Here is a 26,477-nt window from a genome sequence, read left to right as displayed (position 1 = left end):
TAATTGTGTCTGACTCTTCATGACCCCATTTGGGGTTTTCTTGGAAAAGATACTGGAGTGGTTTGCCCTTTCCTTCTCCAGCTCATTTGACAGAGGAGTAAACTGAGGCAAATAAGGTAAGGAACTTGCCCAGGATCACACAGCTAGTAAGTATCTATAGGTGAGATTTGAACTCAGAAAGATGAGTCTTCTGGACACCAGGCCTGGCACTCTATGCACTGCACCTCCTAATTGCCCCCATTTACCAAGTAAATAGGAGGTGATTTCCTGGTAGAAGACCTAGTGGAGAGTGGAATCAATAAAAGCCCATTATAGGAGATGTTACATGAGCTGAGCTTTGTGGGAAGCCAGCCATCTAAGAGTCAGCAGTGAGAGGAGGACATTCCACGTATAACATGCTGCCCCTTTAAGTTTGTGGATGAGTTAAGCCCACTCAGTTCTCTGAGAGAAAGTTACTCCAAGAGACAGCTGAGAGAGGTTGTGTCTGATTAGTCAATTACTGAGTTGTGAATGTGACAAGCTATTATATACTGGAAAAATATTAACACCAGAACTGTTGTATGAATTTGGGACAAATGTAATTTTTCTGATTATTGATGGATGAAAATTGGATTGCCAATCATAAACTAAGACAGCATCATTCACATAGGTCGTCCAGAGCCTGGACTCGAGAAGTGAGCAGGGAGAAAGGACAAATTTGAGAACGGTAACAGCTGAGTTTGAAGGTGTAAAAATAATGAATTTGACAATTGCTGTTAAAGATTAAGTCTAGCTAACCAGAGAATCAGAGAAAAAAACTCAGTGGAGCACCCGGTTTGACTGAGACCATGCCCAGTATGGAGTTAGTTGAGCACCTCAGGGATCAGCTCAGCCTAGCAGGAGGAGCACCTATTCAAAACAGAAGCTTAAGGAAATTTTATGAGCAGTCACTGAGACAGAAAGGGAACACCAAAGTTTACAATGGCACAGTCCTGAGCAATTGTCACCACACTGATTCTCCCCATTCATGTAGCTCCTCAGGGGTTTCTTTAAGTATATTCCCATTTCTGGAAAGTTACTTTGAGAGAGCACTGCTAGGGTCAGATTTGGCAATTGCTGAATTATGAATGTGGAATAATAATAACTCCAAAAGTTTAAAATATTAAAGCAAATGCAATATTTGTGATGTTGCTATTCCTTTTGCCTTATTGTTGAGTAAATAACCGTTTAAGATCTGAAAATGTGGGATGGCAGTGATGGAATGAGTTCTGTTTGGGATATGCAGAGTTTGAGGTACCTATGGGATATCTGGTTCAAAATGTCCATTAAGTGATATGAAACTGGAGCTCAGGAGAGACACCAGGGTTGGATATATAGATCTAAGAGTCATATGAGTAGAGAAAGTAGTTAAACCCATTGGATATTATAAGGTCACCAAGAAATATAGTGCAAAGAAAAAGGAAAAGTTCCAGGAGTGAGCGTTGGAGTACATTTACAATTAAGGGGCAAGAAGCAGATAATGATGTAGCCAAAGATAATGAGAAAGAACAATCAGACAAGTAAGAGAAAAACTGAGAGAGAGAGCTGCAGCAGCAAGATGAAAACCCAGAGAGGAGAGACTATCCAAGAAGAGTATTCTAAAGTTTGGAGTATTCTAAGAGGTGCTGAAAGGAGGATGGAGTACTTTCCAGGGATAAAGGATAGCTTTGCAATGGCATGGAGGAAGGTGATGGAATATCAAATTTGGGGAATAGAAAGTCAAATGTTTGGCTGCTACAGAGGGGGATTATTATAAAATAAGCCTCCAAATATAGATTGAATCAATTTGTGAAGAGTTTTAAGTCCTAAGGCACAGGTGTTTTATTTAATCCTAGAGAAAATAGGGAATCACTGAATGTTCTTGAGCAGGGGAGTGACATGAAGAGCATTCTGTTTTAGGAATACTAATGGAATATGGATTCTCACACTATTCAATTGTATTCTTTTTAACCAGCTAACGGTTTCTACTAATCAGCTATTAAAATAGTCAGGTTTAATCCTTCCTTCTGCTTCATAGAATAAAAAATGTGGAGGGAAATTCCTCCAAAATGAAATGCAATGAGTGTAAATATTAGAAGGTAACCCACATATCCCCCACCCCACAAACACCATAAAATATTTTGAACAAAAATAATGAGGGGATTTCTCCCCCTTAAAGTCCAGAAGAAATCAGCATTGTCCCTTTCTATATGTATAGGTCAGGTAACAGAATCTTCCTTCAAACCTTCTTCTGATTTCCCAACATTCCTAGAGAAAAGAGTATTTAAATAGCCCCACTTCACCTGCTTTCATTACCTAGAAAAGAGAGCTTTATCTGCGAGGTAAGAGTATTCACTTGCTTTCTTTGTGGTGGCCCAAAGAACCATAGATCCTTGGACATTATTACCTCAGAGTGTCTCTAAGACATGCCCCAAAGGCCCCTTACTTACAAGCATGATGATTGGCATTTATACAACATTTCAAATTTGCAAAACACTTCACCTATACAGTTACCACAGCTTTGTAGCTCAGGCTAAGCTCCCTTTTTCAGCTACCCAGTCTTGGAAATGCATGAATAATGTTGTTTCCAAGCACAGTAAAAGTGTATCCAACTTCTCTGGTCACTAGGGCACCTCAGAATGTGTCTAGGACCTCATCACATAACTTCACACCCAGCTCATTCCCAATCCTTCCCACCCCCACCCCTGGCCAAGGGGAAAATGGGGCTTACTGTGTTTCATTGATGACTCCTGGAACGTTTCATAAAGTTGAATTAAATCTCACAGTGCCGGCTGTGATGAGGGCAGTGCCCTTGGTATTTTCTAAAAGTATGGGGTGAGTTCACTGCCACTGGTAACTGAAGGAGACAGCATATTTTTACAAGCTCCCAGGTTAATATCTTCTAGCCTTATTGAAGTGCCTCTTCAAGAGTTATACCCACAACACACAAGTATTGATTAAAAACACAGAATTGCTCTCCTGGAGCAGATGAACAGCCCATTGTGTTCATCACAGCCCAGTGTCTTAATGGCTAAGAGAGGAAGGCAGAAAAATAGAATATAGCCTCCCGGGAGGAAAGTTTTAGTTTCCAATCTACAGTGGTTTTGAACCTCTCCAGTCCAGTCAGTGTCTCTCTGAGCAAGGCAATGTCTTATTCAGAAATGATGTTCTTTCTACACCTGATTAATAATTAATGTCAATCACTCATTATTTTAGAGGTTTATCTAAATTTATTGTATTATTGATGGTAAACTCTGGGTTCAGATATTTTTTGTTCTTCACTACTTCGTGCATCTGATTTGGAGCACTTTAGGAATCAAGTCACAGAATGTCAGGGGCAGCTAGGTGGATAGAGAACTGGCTCTGGAGTCAAGAGGACCTGAGTTCAGATATCACCTCAGACACTTACTAGCTGTGTGACACTGGGCAAATTACTAAAACCCAATTGTCGTTTAAAAAAAAGGACAAACATCAGGGGCAATCTCCAGTTGTCCTGATGTGTGTGTGTGTGTGTGTGTGTGTGTGTGTGTGTGTCTTGCCCCTGGACCCAGATGGCTCTGGAGGAGAGAGAGTAGAGAATGAAGTTGGTAACTTTGCACAGCCCTCCCTCAATTCATTTCAAATCCCGATGTCACCTTCCTGGTGTCATGGTCCTCTTCGTGAACAAAGGACAAATAACAGCAACATAGAATGTCAGACCCCCACCCCAGGCAGTTAGGTGGCCCAGTGGAGCACTAGACCTGGAATCAGGAAGACCTGAGTTCAAATCTAGCTTCAGACATTTATTAGTTATGTGACCTTGAACTTCTGTGTGCTTCAGTTTCCTCACCTTAAATTAGAAATAATAAAAGCATATAATAAAGCCCCCATAATTGCTGTTATGATCAGGTGAGAAAATATATGTAAAGTACTTCACACAGTCTTCATCTAGCACATATTAGGTGCTATATAAAAGCTAGCTATTATTAGCTATTGTTTTCAAATGAGGAAACTGAGGCCATAAGAGGTGGTGACTCGACCAAGGGGGCCCAACCAGTAGTATTAAAGTCTAGAACTCAAATATCCTATCTTCCTTCCCATCTACCTTCCCACTACAGCATGCTGAGAGGCATACAAATTAGTAGCAAAGTCTGGAGCTCTTAGCAGAACCTGCATTTCATTCTCCTTTTGATTTGGCAACTAATATATTACTGGAATCTTTAAAATGTTTTTAATTCTCTATGTGTGAATTACCCACTAAGAGGATTTTAGCCATCTTCCTCTAGCCACAAAGCCTATTTTTGGCTGCCATGAAGAACCTGGCCAGTGGCCATGTAACACCATAGGTCAGTATGTGCTCAGACATAGGAATATGAATGAATCTTTGCATTAATCATGTAAAATGTTCCTAGGTAAAATTACTGCAAAATAAAACATATAATGTCTTCCTGAATCCATTTATACATGGTTCTTGGGGCATCTGAATTGTGAAAAGTCTATGCTTCTGCTCTCCTATTGTCATTTAGTCATTTTTCATTCTTGTCCAGTTCTTCATGACTCCATTTGAGGTTTTTTTGGCAAAGATACTGGAGTGGTTTGTCATTTACTCCTCCAGCTCATTTTACAGATAAGGAAACTGAGGCAAACAGAGTTTAGTGACTTGCCCAGGATCATACAGTGAGTATGTGTCTGAGGTTAGATTTGAACTCAGGTCTTCCAGGCTATAGGCCCAGTGCTCTATCCACTGGGCCACCTAACTGCCCTCTGCTCCCCTATATGCTCAGAGTTAATTGAATAATGATTTTCACATTTGTGTGTGTGTCTCCTACCCTGTATTCTATTCTCATGTTTCCAACTGCTTGAAGGATACATTTCTTCTAAAATATATCAGTATCACCTAAAGCTCAGCATATTAAAAACACAAATCATTACTTCCTACACTCTTACTGGTATCTTGACTCCTGTTACCAGAACCATCATTATCCCAGATTACAAACCTGAAAATCATAGTGTCATTTTAAATCATCCTTTCTTTATTTCTTATTTTCAATATCACCAGATCTTGGCAATTCACTCACACAACTCCTTTACATACTCTCTTCTCCTCACTTGTATTATTGCAAAAACCTCCTACCAGGTGGCTCTATAATCAAGACATTTTCCTTCCTGTCATTCTTTACAAAGTCACCAGACCAATCATCCTAAAGAGAACTTTCATCATATCATTCCTCTACTCTAGAATATATATATCAAGCCTAAGTTCTCCTATCTAATATTGAAGGCCCACTCTAATCTTTTTTTTTTTTTTGAGGCAAATAGGTTTAAGAGACTTGTCCAGGGTCACACAATAAGTTTCTGAGTCCAGATTTGAACCCAAGTGCTCCTGACTCCAGGTCCAGTTCTCTATCACCCAAGCTGTCCCACCCACACTAGTTTTTACCTACAGTTTCTATTCAACTTATTTCCAGTCACTACCCAAAACAAACTATGTACTCTGGTCAGACCAATCTCCTCAAGGTACCCCGGTCATTCCTATCTCCATCCTTTGTTTCTATGCTGTTCCTCAGTCTGGGCTGTCTTCATCTCCTTTTTCTGTTTTTCTAAATCCTGCCCATTTATCCTGTCTTCTCAACCCCTTCCCCTGACTACTCCAAAATCCCAAGCAAGATACCATTTTGCATATTATCTGAACCATGCCACTTAGCACTTTAAAATCTGCACTGATATTTAGTATTGCTAATTGTTTTAGGTTGGCTAGTCTTGCTTAGACAATTAGATGTGTGTGTGGTATCGTGAATGATATATTTCTATATTCCTCCATACCTTCTAGAATAGTAACAATCACAGGGTAGGAACTCAACACTTTTGGTTATTGGAATGAATAAGTGAGTATAAAATATCAGAGACTAGGTTCATGCCTTTTTTCTTTAATGACCTGCCTTTAGTGAGGGATACCAATTTAAGGTTTTTGAAAAATCAATTTAAGGTCACCGCAATAATTACATGATCATTTGGATGTGCTGTTGTTTCTATTTTTTCTTTTCTTCTTTGCTATTTTACTATAGATTTGGGACTGAACCTGGGATTTCATTGGTGTAGGGCAGAGGTGTTAAATTTGTCAGAAACATTCTCAAGTGCAGGCTGAAGCAAATAAAAATGTAATTAAGAAACATTTAACAAAATAAATAAAAATACAACAGAATGTTAACAGATTATATTAAAACTTGGTTTTCTAAACCTGCTGGGATCTTTAAATTTAGTGGCCCTGTTTATATTTGAGTTTGACACCACTGGGACTCCCAAATGAGGAAATTCCCTCTACCATTGCAGGTTGGCACCTTCTCTGCAATTGATAATCTTAGAGAGTTGCCTAGAGAATTGAACTGTTCGAACTGTTCTAGGGTCACACATCCAGTATGTGACATGTCAGTGATGGGACTTGGGCCCAGATTTTCCAAGCTTAGAAGTAAGGCATTTGACATATAAAATATAAAAATTAAAAAAAAAACATTTATGCATTGCTTACTATATACCAGTCACTGTGCTAAGGCCTCTACAATTATTATTTCATCTGACCCTCCCAACAACCCTAGGAGGTAGGTGCTATTATTATCTCCATTTTATAGATGTGGAAACTAAGGCAGACAGAGATTAAGTGACTCGCCCAGGGTCACACAGCTAGTAGATGTCTGATATTGGCTTTGGACTCATGTCTTCCTGACTCCAAGCCTGGTACAGTACTCTATCCACTGTACCACCTAGTGCCCATATATACCTATATTTATGTATTTACATTTGTATAATTAGTAAGAATTTGATTTCTTCCTATCAGAGATGCATAGGACATTGAACCCTTTCTAACTCCTTTTTTTTTTGGGGGGGAGGGGGAAAATGAGGGTTAAGTGACTTGCCCAGGGTCACACAGCTAGTAAGTGTCAAGTGTCTGAATCCACATTTGAACTCGGGTTCTCGTGAATCCAGGGCTGCTGCCTTATTCACTGCACTACCTAGCTGCCTTCTAATTCCTTTTTACCATGTCTGTTTTAAGATAAAACGAACCTGTAATTGGGCAGCCCAGAGGGTTTATACTTTAATGTCCTTTACTGTTTCACTGAATGCCATCTGGTCCTATAGATTCACTGAAATTCAATGGCTAAAGCCATTAAGTTTTGGTTTGGTTTGGTTGATGTTGTTGTTGTTTTTGTTTTTGTTTTTGTGGGTTGATGAGGGTTAAGTGACTTGCCTAGGGTCACACAGCTAGAAGTGTCAAGTGTCTGAGGCTGCATTTGAACTCAGGTCCTCCTGAATCCAGGGCTGGTGCTTTATCCGCTGTGCCACCTAGCCGCCCCCTTAAAGCCATTAAGTCTTGTACTTAATGCCTCTATGCCTGATGGTGTCATGAACATTTCCCTATCACCTTTCTAACTAAGGAAGAAAATAAACCATTAGGATTATAGTTTCTCCTCTTCTCCTTCAAGGCCTATTTTTCAAGCCCTTAATTTCATTCAACAAATCACTTCAACCAACATTGTTATATATTGATTTGTGGTAGGAACTTCAGCAGAGACTAAGTTTAGGTAAAATCCATCTTCTGTCCTCATGGAATATATAATCTAGCCGTTTGCATGAAGCCACTGCTCTACCTTGAAGCATTTCTTTTTGGTTTGGTTTGGATTTCCTGGATACCTTTTACTGTCATTCAGACTTCTAAGTCCTTTTGACATTTCCCTTTCTTGTTTCCCCAAAAGCTTTGGTTCATTTCCTTATTATTACCTTTGTTGAATTTCTATTTTATTTTCTCAGAGTTCAGGTGACTTGACTTGTCCAGGGTCATATAGTCAGTATACACCAGAAGACTTTTAACACAGGTCTTCTTGACTACAGGGCCTGCTCTCTATCCACTATCTTACATTGCCTTTCTCTGAGACAGAGAATATGAATGCTGTAAGGTGCATGCCTCGCTTAACTGGTTTGCCCATTTTAACAATGCATTCATTTTCCTTTTCTCTTTTTCCTTTTCAGTATCTAGAGAGAAACTCCAGCAACAGATCATTAACCAGGTATGTATTTTGTGTTCTTACTCTAATATGGAACTTTTGCTTCAGATTCGAAAAAGCTGGTATTTGTGAAAGTGAAAAACATTTGCATTTGGAGCTTTTGAGTGATGAGAAGTCACCACTGGTGGCCATGCCTACCATTCCTGTTCTCTTCCCATTCTTTCTTACTGTTGTCCAAAGAAATAAGTGGAGAAAAGAAACATCTTCTGTCAAAGAAATGGAATTCTGGAGTCCAAACATTCCCAAAGTCATATCATTTGGGGGGGGGGGGCAGGGCAATGAGGGTTAAGTGATGTGCCCAAGGTCACACAGCTAGTAAGTGTCAAATGTCTGAGGCCAGATTTGAATTCAGGTCTTCCTGAATCCAGGGTCAGTGGTCTATCCGTTGTACCACCTAGCTGCCTACCACAGTCATACCATTAAACTCCAGTGATAGAACCAAAGCTGCAAATGGATACTTCTATGGCATTTTCCCCTAACAAGCTCAACTCTTCTCTGTGATTTTCCCAAGATCCAGCTCTTGGTGGTAAGAACTAAGATTTTACCTCATATTACTGCCTTTCTCAAAGTCTTTAAATATATTCTATTCCCCACTTGACCAGCACAAACTTTCAGAGATTTTTTTTAATGGGGACCTGTGATTTCAATGTTGCACGGAATTCAGTGTAGAAATCAATCAATAAGCATTTATTATAACCTACTATGTGCCAGGTTCTGTGTTAGCCACTGGGGATTCAGATGTGGTGCTCACATGAAGTATCTCAACCCGCAATGTAGTACTTCACACCTTCTGACATTGACTACCGCTTAACACTCTTGTGTTGACTTGCTCACCCCAACCTGCCCTCAAATTGGCACGCGCTGGTTCCCACAGAAGGGCAACCAACACATAGTTACACTCAAACTCTCTCAGGCTCCTAAGTTAACCCTGTTTAGAGGGTATACACTCTCCCCACTTAAGTGCTTTAGCCTCGACCAGTATACTTCCATTTACACAAAACTAACTTCATAATGATGACACTTTTGGAACTTAAACATAACCATTTACTTAGCAATAAGGCAAAAAGAATAATAATTACATCACAGGTACTAACGTCAAAGCAAATATATTCATAGTTAACTTATCATAATAGCCACATAAACTTGAGACATGCTCTCTCAGGCTTATGAGTGGTTGACTCTCTTTCCAAACAATTGAGACCCTTGTAGTAGAAGGCCTCTATCTGCCGACTGTTTTGGCTACCCCTTTTTTCACACAGCTCCTCTAGAGCTAGTCTTTTTACCTCATGCTGTTTCTTCAGTCTTCAATTTTCATTAGTTCCTTTCTTCAATACCTGCAATGACTTAAATCACAGCCTCCTGGCACTCACTCATCTTTTACTTAGGAGGTTAAAAGCTTAACAAAATCTCTCCATGCTATCAGAAATCCTTATTTAATGGCTCAGTAGTCTCCAGTTACATGATCTTTTTTTTTTTGGGGGGAGGTTTTTACCCTTATAAGCCTTAAAAGTTACATGCAAATGAGTTGAGAGACAATGTAACTCCAACCATCCTATAGTCTTCAAATTTTTGTTTCTGTTTAGTTATTTTCCAGTTGTGTCTGACTCTTTGTGACCCCATTTTCCAGGCAAAGATACTGGAGTAGTTTGTCATTTCCTTCTCCAGATCATTTTACAGATGAGGAAACTGAGAAAAACAGGGCTAAGTGACTTGCCCAGAGTCCCACAGCTAGTAAGCATCTGAGGCCATATCTGAAATCAGGAAGATTAGTCTTCCTGATTGCAGGTCCAGTACTCTAACCACTGAGCCACCTAACTTCCCATAGGCTTCAAATAGGGCCACTCTAACAGTTTTTGTATCTTGCAACTTTTTCTTTATACTTGAACTTTAGCAGTTATTAATAAATAAACCTACCCCTTTAAAACATAAAATTGTTCACATACAAAAGGAATATCCCCTACATTCTATGCAATACAATTTAAGCCTTTTTATTTATTACACAGTTTATTCTCTGTCCCATTTGTTACAGCTTATTTGAAAACCAGGTTTCTTTACACATAGACTTAAGCGGTTATTTATTAAACCAAAGTTTCTTTCCTTGTCCTTTTAGGAACCAAACTATTCACCTAGGAAAAAGTCAATACTTTACATCATTTACCACTTTCATTATTTTTTTCTTTACACAAAAGCACATTTTTTTTTTACCTTTCATCACTAACCTGCTAATCTTAAAGAGAAAATACAATGAATGAATAAAGTGAAGTAATTCATACCCTAAAACTCAGGGCTCTGTCCTGGGCCCTTTTTTGTCTCCCTCTCTTACTATCTCACTTGTTGATATCAACAACTCCCATGAACTTATTTCTCTTCTTTATGCATCAGACCTGTCTATCCCCACCCCTTAGTCTCTCTCATGAACTATAATCCTACATTCCATACTGTTTTTTGGTCATCTCAACCTGAGTGTCCCATAGGTATGTTGCATTCAAAATGTCCAAAACAGAACTCATTAACTTTACCTCCAAACTCTCTCCCCTCCCAAACTGTCAAGGACTTCACCATCTTCCAAACCATTCTCATTTACCCATTATATCAAATCTGTTGTCAAATCTTATCATTTCACATCTCTTGTATGGGTCCCTTTATCTCCATAGCCACCACTCTAGTTCAGGCTCTCCCTGTCTTTCCTCACACTAACCTGTACTCCACTTAGCAGCTAAGTTGAATTTCCTAAGATGCAGATCTATCTCCTCCCTTTGCTCAATAAACTCCAGAGGCTCCCTATTACTTCTCAGGTAGTCCAATAATTTTCAGATTATCTCTCCTGGATCTATTTTCCAGGTCAGTTTATTTTCTAGGTGATAATTCACCTTGCCCTCTATTTTTTTATTCATTTGGATTTGCTTTATTGTGTCTCGATTTCTCATAAAATCATTAGCTTCTATTTGCTCTATCCTAATTTTTAAGCAATGATTTTCTTCAAAGAGCTTTTGTACTTCCTTTTCCATTTGGCCAATTTGGCCTTTCAAGCTGTTGACTTTTTTCATGACCCTCCTGCATCACTCTCATTTCTCTTTCCATTTTTTCCTCTACCTCTTTTACTTTATCTTCAAAGTCCTTTTTGAGTGTTTCTATGGCTTGAGACCAATTCATATTTTTCTTGGAAACTTTGGATGTAGGAGCCCTGATGTTGCTATCTTCTTCTGAGGGTGTACCTTGATCTTGTCACTAAAGAAACTTTCTATGGTCTGCATCTTTCTCTGTCTGTTCATCTTGCCTGTCTTTTACTTGACTTTTAACTCCTTCTTAAGGTGGGGCACTGTTTCCAGGCTGCACTGTCCCAAGTTTCAAGGGGTCCCAGGTGGTATGATTTAAGGAGGGGCAGGTTCTTCACTTGCCTGACCTGTTCTCAGGTCCATAGATAACCCCAGGCCAACCTGCTAATTAACCAGGCAGCAAAACTTTGTGTGCTGTGGCTGTAAGCTCCAATGAGCCTGCACCCCTCCCCCACTTGGACCACTGCCACTCAAGCCTACTTCCTGGTTCCCAGCAGGAGTGAAACATCGAAGTTCTACCTCAGTGCCAGCAGAGACCCCTGTAATCACCCCCTAGCCAACTGCTTAGCCCTCTCACCAGACCATGAGCTTAGTTCCAGAAGACGCTGGCGCTACAGCTGATTCAGAGGCTCCAGGGGTCTTTTTCTCTGGAGAGGCCTGCCTGGGACTAGATCTGTGGTAGCGTGACCATGGGGTTGGGCTCCACTCCCACCCTGGCACAGCAGCCCCCTCCTGCCTACCTTCTAAGCCGTCTTTGGCTGGAAAATGATCTCAGCCTTTTCTTTGTGGGTTCTGCTGTTCCAGGAATTGACCTGTGGCATTATTTGGAGGTTTTGTGGAGTGATCATGTCCATGAGTTCCAAGAGCTTACTGCCTTTCCTCTGCCATCTTGGCTCCACCCTGGAAATCTACCCTATTACTTCTCTATCATAGGATCAAATGTTATTTTCTCTATTTGACATTTAAAGCCCTTCTCAACCTGGTACTTTTCTACCTTTCCATTCTTCTTACATTTACTCCCCTTCTCATACTTACTCTCTAGCTATACTTACCTACATGCCATTCCTAGACCACACCCCTCCATTTCCTGGTTCCATACCTTTGGGTATTTCCCTCCATGTCTGGAATGATTTCCCTCCTCACTTCTACCTCTTAGTTCCCTCTACACTCAGTTCAAATCCCACCTTCTATGGGGGCCTTTCCTGGTCCCCAACACTCTTCCCCTCCACCAGGTTCCTTCCCTCCAAGGTGACTTTCCATCTGCTCTGTGTATGTATGTATGTGCATGTATAAATATATATGTGTTCGTGTATGTGTATATTGTATTTATATAATTATTTACATGTCTCCTCAATTAGTATGCCCTTAAGGGCAGGGACAGTGTTTTTGCCTTTCTTTGTATCTACTTGTTGATTCATTAACAATCTAACTGTACACAGGTACATATAAAACATTTTTTTTAATTATAAGATAACCTTTGGGGGAAGTCACTGACAGCTGGGGAGGACTGGACCAGGAAAGGTGGTATACTTAAGCTGAATTTTCAAGGAAACCAGGAGGTTGCAAAAATCCAAGGTGAATAGGTCATGCATACCAGACATTCAGGAGAGCCAGTGCAAAACACTATGTGAGGAATAGCAAGGAAGCCAGGTTGCCTGGTCTATAAAGTTTGTAAAAGGAAGTAAAATATAATAAGCCTGGACAGGTAAGGTGGGACCAGGATGTTAAGTGTTTTAAAGATCAAACATAGAGTTTATATTTTACCCTAGAGGAAATGGGGAGTTTATTGAGGAGGACTACTGTTTCTGTTCCTCCTCCCTGCTGCTGGCCTTCGGGAGCTGCACAAGGCATGGACTCCTCAAGGAAGTTATAAATTAATCCAGCCCAGAGAAACTGCACAGGCATAAATCCTTATGACTACCCTGTCATCTATCTCCCCCTGCAATTACCTCATGACTACAGCATGCACTCTTCTGCAATAATCTCTGCCTTAAGACACCCCACCTATATTTTTAGTTATTTGGTGGGGAATAATAAGTAGTACCAGAGGAGCAGGCATGAGTAGGTTATTATATTATCTTGTCCCCAGAATATAGTCCTCTTCTAAACTTTCCTATTTCTGGAGAGATCATCTTTCCAGTCATCCAGGCTTATAACCTGGGTCAACCTCGGCACCTCACTCTCCTCCACCTCACATATCCAATCAGTTGTCAGACCTTGTGATTTCTGTCTTCACAACATCTCACATATTCATCCCCTGCTCTCCACTGAGCCACCAAACCAGTTCAGTCCTTTATTTCCTCTTACCTAGACTACTACAATTGCCTTCTAATGGGGGCCCCCACCTCATGTCTCTCCCCTCTCCAAATCCATTCTCCACACAGATACCAATGGGCTCAGGCATGATCATCCTCAGTAAACGCTAGTGGCTCTCTACTTACTCAAATCTTTTTTCATCTTTTATCTCATTAATTCTGTGATTTGTATTTTATGTGTTTTATAATGTCAATAACTGTTAACATAGTATTGCATGTATATAATTTGTACATTCATAGTATTTGACAGTGGTCAAAAAATGTTTGCTGTTAGGGTATACAAGCAAAAGAAGTATGGAGACCACTAGTCTATATCACTGGTTAAAGACAGAGACATTAGTTTGCAGAAAGATACACTCAGTTTTTATTCACAAACATAAATCTCCCTGTTTTCCTACTCATCTACCACAAGTCGTCATTCATCCTTGCCAAGAGTATAAGTTTCAAGTCAACATTTATGGGTGTCAGAGTATCTTCCATGCCAGCAAAGGGTATATTCTTCCATGGTTTCTTATGTTTATCAACACTAGTACCAAATAAAAGGTCCAGAGTGATTCCATCTCTAATTGAGATCTTATTTTACCCAATAGGTAATAGAAAATTTCAAACACCTTCTAACTTACTGAGCTTTAAAACAAAATCCTCTCACTCATTTAGCTAATGTAATATTCTCTGAGTTCAAATGGCAAGATTATGACTTGCATTCTTTGAATAGACTCATCTCAATATTTGAAATTACTGTTATTTATAACACTGGAGTCAGGTGACTATTTCAGTATTTCATAGAATGCTGAAGCCAAATGGGAGCCTTTAAGGTCATCTAGTCCAGAGCTTAAACTTTTTCCCCTCATGACCTCTTTTCACCCAAGAAATTTTTATGTGACCCCGGGTACATAAGTATACAAAATAGGCATATAGAACCTTTTACTGTTGCCAAATTTTTCATGACCCCCCACATTCAGTGACACAGCCCCATATGGGGTCACAACCCACAGTTTAAAAAGCTAGGATGTAGTCCAACTCCTTCATTTTATATGTAACGAAAGTGAAGGAGAGCCAAAGAGTTGAAGTCATTTATCAAAGGTCACACAGCTAATGACTAGATCAGGACTAGAATCTAAGTCTTCTGACTCCTGGGCCAGTGATCTTCTCTCACTACCATGGTGCCCCTACCTATCACCATCGGGGCATTGCTACCTTTTTTTTCATACTTCCTCTGCTGCGCAGCTTGAGAGAAACCATACCAGCCTTTATATGTCTATGAGAAAATGGGTAGTTGTCTCCTCTCAATGTGGATATAACAATCAGTCATGGTCCTCCTGACCTGTTTGTAGGACAAAGGTCCCAGATTCCCTCCTCCCCCTCAGGCTAACAAAATCACATGATTCAAGGAGCCCTGGTCTCAATAAGGTCGGCTCCAGAGTTGTGTCCATATAAGGAAGTATAAGGTCCACTCCTGAGTTATGCCCATACAAGGAAGAGGGGTGGGAATACTGCCTTCTGATTAGCTAGTTTTTTCGCATAGATTGTAATCCTTGAGTAATCCAATCAATGATGAAAAAGGGGAGTGTCCATTCACATTAGGGACTAGGGTATAAAACAGGGCTTGTGAGCCCCCTTTCTTGGCACCCGCTAGCTGCACACTAGGGTGCCTCCTTCTCACAAGAAGGAAATAAAGAGCCTTTGTCACATCGCTGCTGAGTTCCTCAGAATTATTGAGAAGAGGATGGTTTTTCCCTCACAATGTCTCTTAATGACTTTTATAAGAATTCTTTCCTTTAGTATTGCAAGTACAGCTATTAGTGAAACATCTAAATGTTTTGAGAAGCTAAGCAGCTATATCTATATATTCATAGATATAACTTTTAGATCGTACTCTGTTTCAGTCGAAACATTGGAGTATAGGTTTCTGTATATTAAGACTACACACTAAAGTCTACAAAAGCAGAGCCTGAATCCTCATTGATGAACACACAAAAACCATACACTTTAATTAATCAACATTGATTAAGCACCTACTATGTGTCAGGCACTGAGCTGAGTGCTACAAAGACAAAAATGAAACAATCCCTGTCCCCAGAAGCTTACATTATAAAGGGCAGGATAACAAGTACCTATATTTGAATATAAATTAATACAAAATTTTAATTGGGGGTGCTCCAACAGGCAGGGGAAATCAGGAAAGGCTTCATGAAGAAAGTAGAGCTTGAGATGAGTGAGTAGTGAAGGAAATGAGAATAAGGTTCCAACATTACCAGCCCTGTACTCCAACCTGCTTCCACTGTATCAGTTCTTCCTTTCACACCCCATTTTATGAGATAATTGCTCCTTTTTACCTTTTCCTACCCAATTTTGTTTTTCTAGAATCACCCCATCATATACAACTCAGCCCCAATCTTTCTTTCAAACTACTCTAGTAGTGATGGCATTTAAGAATATTGATAACATTTTCATCTATAAGCAAAAAAAAAAAAAACAGTTTGACATTAATGAGTCCCTTATAATTATTAGTCTTTAATGTTTTCCTTATATTTCTTTGAATTTTCCATCGAGTTCTGATATTCTTGTCACAAATACCTGAAAGTCTTTCAGTTCATCAAATGTCCATTTTATTATTATTATTATTCAGGCTTATACTCAACTTTGCTGGGTAAGTTATCATTGGTCGCAACCCCAGCTCTTTTTTTTTTTTTTAAGTGAGGCAATTGGGATTAAGTGACTTGCCCAGGGTCACACAGCTAGTAAGTGTTAAGTGTCTGAGGCCGGATTTGAACTCAGGTACTCCTGACTCCAAGGCCGGTGCTCTATCCACTGCGCCACCTAGCTGCCCCTACCCCAGCTCTTTTGCTCTTCAAAATATAATGTTCTGAGATCTACAGACTTTTAGTGTAGAAGCTGCTATGTCTTGTGAAATCCTAACTGTATCTCTGCAGCATTTAAATTGGGTTTTTTCTTGTTGCTTGCAATCTTTTCTCCTTAACCTGGGAGGTTTTTTGTTTTGTTTTGTTTTTGGTTTTGTTTTGTTTTTGTTTTGCAGGGCAATGGGGGTTAAGTGACTTGCCCAGGGTCACACAGCTAGTAAATGTCAAGTGTCTGAGGCCAGATTTGAACTCAGGAACTCCTGAATCCAGGGCCAGTGCTTTATCCACTGCACCACCTAGCTGCCCCTAACCTGGGAGTTTTGAAACTTGGCTATGACATTCCTGTAAGTTTTCCCCCAGGATCTCATTCAGGTATAAACGGCAGCTTTTTTCTGTTTCAACTTTACCCTCTTATTCTAGCACTTTAGGGCAATTTTCCTTAATAATTTCTTGTAATATTGTATCTATATTCTTTTTTATCATAACTTTCAGGTAGTACAACAATTCTTATATTGTCTCTTTTCAATCTGTTCTCCAGATCAGTTGGTGCGTTTTTTCCCTAAGATCTTTCTTCTCTTCTATTTTTTCTAGTTTTATTATTTCTTGGTGTCTTATAACATCATTCAATTCCTCTTACCCATTTCTAGTTTTCAAGCAGTTATTTTCTTCCTTAAGATTTTGGACCTCTTTTTCTAATTGATTAACTTTCTTTTCATAATTTTTCTTGAATTGCTTTTTCCCCCTAATTTTTCTTCAATCTTATTTGATTTTTTAAATTCCTTTTTAAGTTCTTCCAAGAGCTCTTTTTGACATTGCTCTTTGGCATAGGCGTGGCTTTTTTTTTTAACCTCATTCCTCTGAATATAAACCCAGATCTTCTTTTATACCATAATAGGTATCTGGGGAGCAAGGTAGCATGGTGAATTAGGGCACTGGCCCTGGAGTCAGGAGGACCTGAGTTCAACTCTTACCTCAGACACTTGACATTTACTAGCTATGTGACCCTTGGCAAGTCCCTTAACCCCAAATGCCTCAAATATCTGGGGCCATCTCCAGTCTTCCTGATGTATATCTTGCCACTGGACCCAGATGGCTCTGGAGGAGAGATTGAGGTTGGCAATATTGCACAAGCCCTCCTCCCTTCCCTAAATCCAATTCAATGCAAGTCATGATGTCATGGTCCTCTTCAAGAATGAAGGACAAATGACAACAACAAGGTATCTATGGTCAGGTACTTACTCATTTTTTTTAAAAATAATTTTAGCAGTTTATTATTATAATCAGATTTTAATCCTTAGTTGTGGGTAATGTTTCCCCTGGCCTCAGATCCTCCTTACTGTTATTTTCTGAATTATGTCTGAGAGCTCAACCTCAAGGACTCCTCTCCTCCCCTAAGCCTGAGTTAGGCCCCCCAGCCACAAAGTCCAGAAAATGTTCTTGCTCCCCATGATAAGACACAGAAAGCAGGGTGGGGGAGGGAGGAGCTTCAAATGAAAGTTTGTGAGCTGAAAGTTCCTGTGGCTGAGGTGAAATTTCTTGAGGCCCAGTCTGCTTCCTGATGGAGCTGCCCTGAGGGCCTGCTGATTATTGATTCAGTTGAATAGCCTGAAGGTGTCTACATTCCACTCTGGCCAAACCTTAGCCTCAGAAGGTTGTGTCTTTCCCGGAAGTCCTCTCAAATTTTCTTCGGAGGACAACCCTTTTGCCCTTTTGCTTTTGCTGCTCGATGTTCATTCTGTGGTGATGTTCTGGCTGTTTGTGGAGGAAATCTGGAGAGCCTGGAAATATCTGAACAACCCACCATCTTCCCAGAATGCAGTGTCAGAAACCAAGGATTTTTAAAGGTGGAGATGAGAAAGGAATACATTTTAGCTAAGGGAACAATCGGTGCAAAAGTATGGAAATGGAACATAGTATGAGTCAAACAGCAAATAGACCAGTATGTTTGGGTCAAGGAAAATGTGAAGAGAGAAGTAATATGTAAGAATTCTGGAGTGGTTAAAAAAAAAAAGTCAGGTCGTAAAGTTTTAAATGTCAAATATAGGCGTGTGTATTTGATTTGTTGTTGTTGTTGTCATTTAGTCATTTCAGTCAGTCCAACCCTTAGTGACCCCATTTGGCAAAGATACAGGAGTGATTTGACACTTCCTTCTCCAGTTCATTTTACAGATGAGGAAACTGAGGCAAATAGTGTTAAGTGATTTGCCCAGGGTAACACAGCTAGCTGAGGCCAGATTTGAACTCATGAAGATGTCTTCCTGACTCCAAGCCCAGCACTTTATCCACTAGAAGTAATAAGATCACAAGGGCACATGGGTAGTAAACAGAAGCAGGATAGAAAACTAAACCTGGATATAACCTGATAGATCAATTGATACATTGCATTCCTTTCTCCATTGAGAAAACTAAAATCCCTCAAGGTCAAGTGATTTGTACAAGATCACACAAATCATTAGTATCAGAGTTGAGATTAGAAAAATCAGAATTCTCCTCAATGGAAATTTAGTGTTCCTTCCATTTCACAGTAGTGCCACTCAGCAAATATATTTCACCCAAGAGCATTTTGGAAGAAGAGGAGACATCTTTTCCTTTGAACTTATACTTAGTATTTATTGGTGGGGCAGAGGGAAACATAGGATAATACAATAGGCATCATCCATCTTTAATTTATTTCAATTTTGGCACTGAGACAAGAAAAGGAACCACAACTTCTTTAAATACCTGTTTCTTTGTTTCGGAGTTTAATTCTTGACAAGTATTTTCTTTTCATTACTGTGGATGATCAACATAGTAAACCCAGAGAAGAGTTTACTGTGGAGCATTGTCATACAGTTTTATTAACCCAGGTTGCCACTGTGTCATTTAAAATATTGGGGGTGCTACGCTGTTCTGAGCTAAATCTTCAAGTGGGGGTTAAGAGAAAGCTGACTAAAACTGGGTCCCTGTGTCACCCCAAGAAATCCATTATCAATAATTATTTTCTCATACCACTTTAGGTAATATTATATTGAAATTGAAAATCAGATTTTCTTTCATTAGGTAGATTATTAACTGCACATTCACATAGGATATAGAGATTGAAATTTGAAAACAATATTTCCACCAGCATGCCAATAGCTAGCAGTTCTATATAGTCCACATCTTCTTCACCACACCTGAGCTCAAAGAACAAACAACTTCTTGAGCTCTCTAGAGAACGCACTGAATTCCTGGTTATGTGATTCACTGGGGAAATTAGTGATCCTTTTTAAAAATAGCTTATTAACAATATTGTTTATTACGCTGAGACAAAAATTAGCAGTGACCTATGTGGCCACCAGAATAGGACCCCAGAATATTATCCCAGAATAGGATAAATTCATAACCCATTATTTTTTCTGCTCTCTAATTAGCACTACAACGTCATGAAAATTATCATTTTTTAAAATTTAGTTTATTTTATTGACACCTCGTTGATATCATCTTCCCATTCATATATCCCTCCCTTATACAAAAAAGAATGAAAAGAGTAGAAAAAGTGGTTCAATAAAATGAATCAACATATCAATTCTAACAGACTATGCTGTGTTCCACAGCTTTTTGCAAAGAACAGAGAGGGTCACTTCCTTCTCTTCTTCAGGTTAGAACTTGGTCATTATAAGTACTCAGCATTCAGTTTCACATTTTGTTTTGTTGTTCCATCAAAATTGTTGTACTAATTGTAAATACTGCTTTCCTGGTTCTGCCTTCTTCCTCTGTATCAGTTCTTACAAGTCCTACCATGCCTCCCCAGACTCTTCATAGTCAACATTTCTTCCAATGAAATAATATTCCACTATATTCATGTATCACAATTTGTTAGCCATTCCCAAAATGATTGGCCACTGTAAAAATGCTACTATAAATCTTTTTTGGTATATATTGTACTTTTCTTTCTATCTTTGCCTAAGATTCGGATTTCTAGTAGTCACCAGCTATGGACAATTTTAGTCACTTTCTTAGCATAATTCCAAATTACTTTCCTGGAGTTCTATCAATTCTTGCTATCATGGGGAGAATGAGGTAGGTGGTTTGGGGAGAGGTAGGGGTAGGGGTTTGGGGTAGGGGCTTGGGGTAGGGGTTAGGGGTTTGAGGTCCTTAGGAATTTCTCTTTAAAGAATAACACCCTCTTGCACACAAAAGCAGTTAGAATAAGATGGTAGTTCATTTTGGGGCTGAGGAAGAGAAGGGAAGGAAAGGAAAGGGAAGGGAAGGGAAGGGAAGGGAAGGGAAGGGAAGGGAAGGGAAGGGAAGGGAAGGGAAGGGAAGGGAAGGGAAGGGAAGGGAAGGGAAGGGAAGGGAAGGAAGGGAAGGGAAGGGAAGGGAAGGGAAGGGAAGGGAAGGGAAGGGAAGGGAAGGGAAGGGAAGGGAAGGGAAGGGAAGGGAAGGGAAGGGAAGGGAAGGGAAGGGAAGGGAAGGGAAGGGAAGGGAAGGGAAGGGAAGGGAAGGGAAGGGAAGGGAAGGGAAGGGAAGGGAAGGGAAGGGAAACGGAAACGGAAACGGAAACCAAGAGAAATCCTTGGACTTCTCATGGGGAGAAAGGCATAGAGCATGGCTCTGAGATAACAATCTCCTCGAGCAGGAGACTGGCAGGTACTTTTATAGAGGACTGATGGGGGTGACCATCTGACTGTGGAAAGTTCCTTTAGTGAAGGAAGACCATCCCCCACTGGTGGTGGCTGGAGGAGTTGGGTGAGTGGTGGCTATAGATCTCCCAAGCCATCTCTTCAGGACACAAAGGAAGCAGCCACACCTAATCTTATCATCCCAGGGATGAGGGAGACTAGCTGGCTCAGTCTGAACTGGTTCTGCTTATCTCTCTAGGTGTATCTGTCCTCTGGTTTAGTTTCCCAAGGAGAAAGTTCTTTGATGCGCCCCAGAGAACTTCTGGGGTGCCCTGGGCCCATAACATTGCCATATGTCTTTCTTTCTTTTGTTTTTTGCAGGGCAATGAGGGTTAAGCGACTTGCCCAGGGTCACACAACTAATAAGTGTCTGAGGCTAGATTTGAACTCAAGTCCTCCTGAATTCGGGGCCAGTGCTTTATCCACTGCACCACCTAACTACCCCCAGCATATGTCTTTTTTGTCTTTTTTGGTTTTTTTTAGTGAGGCAATTGGGGTTAAGTGACTTGCCCAGGGTCACATAGCTAATAAGTGTTAAGTGTCTGAGGCTGGATTTGAACTCAGGTACTCCTGACTCCAGGGTCGGTGCTCTATCCACTGCGCCACCTAGCTGCCCCAGCATATGTCTTTAATAGGAATGAAATGTGCTATGTAGGTTTTCTAAGCATGTTATGTTTCAGAGATATCTTAAAGCACTGAAAAAATGTTCTCTGAATTCAATTCATTTTAATTTAGTGAGCGGCGATTAATTGGGGCACTGAATAGAGTCTGAGATTTAAAGTCAGGAGACCCGAGTTTGAATCCCAGCTCTTTCATCCACAAGCTGTCTAACTATAAAAATTACTTAAGCTTTCTAGACCTCAATTTCCTCTAGTATCAAATGAGTGGATGAAACCAGATAAACTTGAAGGCTCATACCATCCATATATCCATGATCCTACAATACTAAAGGCCTATCACGTACAGGGTACAGGGCACTTTGCTAGCTGTTAAGGATTCAAAGATAAAAATAAAAGCAGGCCCTGCCCTCAAGGGGTTTATGTTCTTCTGGGGAGAAATAATAATTATAAAATAAATAAGTAAAAAAAGAAGAAATAACAAAGTTGTTGATGTTGTTGTTGGCCCTTCCAGCTCAAAGAAGGCTATGATATCAGGAAAGTGATGTCATGACTTGCACTGAATTGTATTTAAGTGAGGGAGGGCTGGGCAAGGTCTCCAGACTCACTCTCTCCTCCAGAGCCATCTGAGTCCAGTGGCAAGATATACATCAGGACACCTGGAGATGACCCTCAATCTTTAAGGCAATTGGGGTTAAGTAACTTGCCCCGGGTCACACAGCTAGTAAGTGTCTGAGGTCACATTTGAATTCAGGTCTTCCCAACTTCAGGGCCAGTGTTCTATCTACACTGCTCCACTAATAGGGGAACCAAGAAAAGGTCTCACATTGGAAGAAGCACTTAAGCTGAGACTTTAAGGGAGGTAGGCATTCTAAAAGGCAGAGATGAGGAGGCAGAATATTCAAGGCAAGCATGGCAGATAGCCAGGACAGATGTACAAAGGTGGGGGATGGGATGCCCCAAATGGGAAGGAGCAAGTAAGCCAAGTTAACCAACTAAAACAATGAAAGTAGGGTTGGTTGGAAACAAAACCAATTGCTTCAATAAAACTGATTTGTGGCCTTCCTTCCCACTGGCATGAGTAATTTTGGGGGGTGATTGGGGGGGGGTTACAATAAAGGTACAGCTCACAGTTTTTTAGTTGTTGAAAATCATTAAGTAATTCTGTACATGTGGAAGTTTCATATCAACTCTAGTTTAAAAGGGTTTTTGTGTTTTATTGTAAAGTTTCTTCCAACATAATTTAACATACAGAGGACAATAGCATAGTATAATACTTTATTTTGAGATGATACATTTAACTTAGAAATTAACTTTAAAAGAAAGGTACACTATCATTCTAGCCTAATTCAGAATCTACAAACATAGCTGAGAGAGTTACAAACAACTGCAATTTTAATTAAAATGCATAAAGTACTCAGGTACCTTAAGGAGCAGTTTTTTTCTCTCCTTCCCAGCTTTCTTTTTCTTTTTTTTCTTTTCTTTCTTTTTTTTTGGGGGGAGGGGAGGTACATAGTGGTAGAAAGCTGGGGAGGAAAGAAAACAAATGCTTGTTAATTGGGGGAAAAATGAAATACTGTTCTACCAAGAATAAACATACCTCACTAAAAATATTTTAAATTTATGAAATTTTATTTTTAAGTTACTTTTGAAGACATTTTAAAGCTGTCCTTTGATAGTAATATTATGTCTGGACCCCAGTTTTCTCTTTTTTTAAAATGGGAGGATTGTACTAGATGATCTTTTTTTTTTTTTTGGTTGTGTGTGTGTGTGTGTGTGTGTGTGTGGCAATTGGGGTTAAGTGACTTGCCCAGGGTCATACAGTCAGTAAGTGTTAAGTGTCTGAGGCCGGATTTGAACTCAGGTACTCCTGACTCCAGGGCCGGTGCTCTATCCACTGCGCCATCTAGCTGCCCCTATACTAGATGATCTTTAAGGGCCCTTCCCCAGTTCTAAATCTACACTACTCTGATTTCATATATATATATTTTTAGAAATAAGTAAGATTATAGTCTAATAGAAGCAAGATCTTTATTTTTTATTATTATTATTAATGTGTGCAGTAAATTCACTTTAAGCTACTAAAACACCACACAGGGCTGGGGAAGAAATGTCTGTCTGGAAATCACTCTTGAGAAGTGAGCTCTTTGCTTCCTTCTTATCATTAGTCACATTGTGATGTTTAGCATTTACCGGGTATTCTTTGTGCATGGGCCTCTAAAGCCATTGTTAACTAAACACTAGAGAAGCCTATTAAGTGTTTCTTACAAGATGTGCATTTGTCACACCGAGTCTGTATAAATTTCAGGTGTCACAGGCCTCAGACTTTCCTGATCCAGACATCAGCAACAACAGGCGGCATTTATTTCTCTTAGGTGGAGCACACAGTTTTTCTGTAGTACAAGATTTCCTCTCCCTTTCAGAAACTTTCACTTTTAAAACGAGCGGTGATGTGTTGTAAGACTTCAGGTCCTGGTCTACTCCTTTCCTCACTAACCTCTGTCAGTCTGGAAAATTTTCACCCTTACAAATGAAAATATCTTAACTCATCAATCAGAAGCAAAGTTAATTAGCATTTAACCCACTCTACCCTGACACCCTACCTTCAGGAAATTTTTTTGTTCCTTAAAGCAAAAGATTATTTTAAGTGAAGTTGTATGTATTTGTCTATGAGAGAAAGGAGAGAGGGAAAAAGACGGAATAACAATAACAAGAAACAGAATTTATCTCATTCAGTCCTCCCAACGACCTAGGAAGTTGAGACTATCATTGTCCCCATTTTACAGATGAGGAAACTAAGACAAAGGTCAATAGATTTGCCCATGGTCACACAGCCACTAAGTGTCTCAGGCTACATATGAATTCAGATCTTCCTGACTCCGTGTCCAGTACTCCATCCACTACTACCTAGCAAGGAATCAGGGCTTAGTGGGAAAAGTACAAGACTGGGAGTCTGAAGACCTCAGTTCTCTCTGTGACCTTGAACAAGTTTAGAACTTGGTTTTCTTATTTGTAGAGTGGATTGTACTAGGTACCTTCTAAGGGATACATCTTATATGTGTGCATATACACACATGTATACATATTTGTGTGTCAACAGAATGGACAGGCATAAGATCTTGTCCTTAGTGTGATGGGAGCACTCACTTCTAGAGATACATTGATCCTTCCAGGCCACTCAGACATAACAATTAATTATTTCCCCAATGTACTAAATGATATCCTGATACCCAAAAAGTGTTAAATCATCACAAAAAGAAGTGGGCAGCCCACATCCTGAAAGGATCTGGACTGTGATTGCATTAGTTCTCCTCAGTATTCCTACATAAAGCTAAGAAATAGGAGCTGTTGAGCATTTATAATTGAAAGGTGAGTAATCATTCTAAGCCAGAAACAGAAGCCATTCTCCAAGGCTATACCCTGACTCTCCTCACCTTGTGAACACCTAGTAGCCAGGAGAGGAACAGGGTGTCTGAGTCCTGATATCCCAACCTTGACTTTTCCCAGAAGTCCCTATTCCCAACCTGCCACACTGAAACTTGGGGCTTCAGCCAAGACTGGGAGTGATTGCATTTGATCTGTAGTCTCCCTGGATGTATGGCCTTGTAATCTCTTGCCTCCTGCCACTAAGGAGCTGGTAAGCAAGCCTGCTTGCCAGTCTGCAGTGAACTTTAGAACTTCTAATTTTAACATGGGATTGCATTACCTTGATCTATTCTTATCGAAATAACCTGACCCAAGAAGGTGGTTTTGACTTATAGACATCTTTCCATTTGAAATCAGCACTAATGGGGCGGGGAAAGATCACATCTCTTTAGTCCCTTCTAAAAGCTTCCTTCTAGAAATGGAAATTGCACATTTTAAAAATCTATCCTACTTAGAGGTCCTTTTGAAAATGCATGAAAGCAAAGCGGATAGGTTCAAGGCATAATGACACTAATAATGGGGGTTAGCAGTGAAGTATTTATCTAACGAAAGGCCATCCATAGTAAAGGTCAGACAGGTCCACAACCATGAAGCTCTTAGGAGCCAGTGATAACTGAAATGTCAACGTGAAATCTGGAAGAAAAGAAGCCATAATAATAGAACATTCAGAAAGCTAAAATTCCTATGTGTGTCCCTGACTCTGTGAGTGTGGGAGGAAGGAAACAGGCATTTATTAAGCACTTACTATGTGCCAGGTACTGTATGTTAAGTGCTTTTCAAATAACATCTCACTTAATTCTTACAACAACCCTGGGAAGTAGGTGTTATTATTACTATTCCTATTTCACAGTTGAGGAAGCTGAGATAAACAGAGGTTGTGACTTGACCAGAATCACACAGCTATTGTGAGATAGAATTTGAACTCAAGCCCTCCTTCCTGATTCCAGACCCAGTATTCTATTCATTGCACCACCTAACTGCTTCTAGGCATACTTGGGAGAAAGTGTGGAAGATTGATAAGGATCACTTTAGGAATTTGTTAAGTCCTGGACCCCAAAAGGAAAATAATGGTTACTGTAAACATGGTTGCAAATTAGCAACATTGCCTGAGGATGCTCTATATAACACCAAACACCCAAGAGGAATTCAATCAAATATTTGGGATTTTTAAAAATTTACATATGGATTTTTAATTATTATTATTTTTTTTTACTATTTAGTCATAGTCTGAGTAATGACTATTAATTTCCAGAATAACAAGTTTAGCTGAAAAGGACCTTAGTTATCATTTGACCCAACCAAATCATTTTACAGATAAGGAAACTGAGGCCCAAAGAATCTAAGTAATTTGTTCAGAACCCATCAAGTAATTAATTAACAAAGCCAGGATTTGAACTCAGGCATTTTGTCACCAAATACAGTGTTCTTTCCACTGTTGCTTTCCCTATAGAAACCTATAAAAACTCCTTTTGTTCAATCATTTAAGTTATGTCTGATTCTTCATGACCCTATTTGGGGTTTTTCTT

General features: G+C 39.8%; 1 protein-coding gene across 1 annotated transcript in view; it reads left to right on the top strand.

The window, feature by feature from the left end:
• The window catches only part of CHST9 (carbohydrate sulfotransferase 9), a 361,943-nt gene that overhangs the window by 321,532 nt on the left and 13,934 nt on the right, over positions 1 to 26,477 (top strand). Inside the window, exon 4 of the mRNA XM_043976762.1 lies at positions 7,999 to 8,036. Within this exon, the coding sequence (XP_043832697.1) occupies positions 7,999 to 8,036 (38 nt within the window). The remainder of the gene's footprint in view (positions 1 to 7,998; positions 8,037 to 26,477) is intronic.

This window comes from Dromiciops gliroides, chromosome 1 (genome assembly GCF_019393635.1).
Source record: "Dromiciops gliroides isolate mDroGli1 chromosome 1, mDroGli1.pri, whole genome shotgun sequence".
In the NCBI taxonomy this organism is placed as follows: Eukaryota; Metazoa; Chordata; class Mammalia; order Microbiotheria; family Microbiotheriidae; genus Dromiciops; species Dromiciops gliroides.
This window is presented reverse-complemented; position numbering and strand designations above follow the sequence as displayed.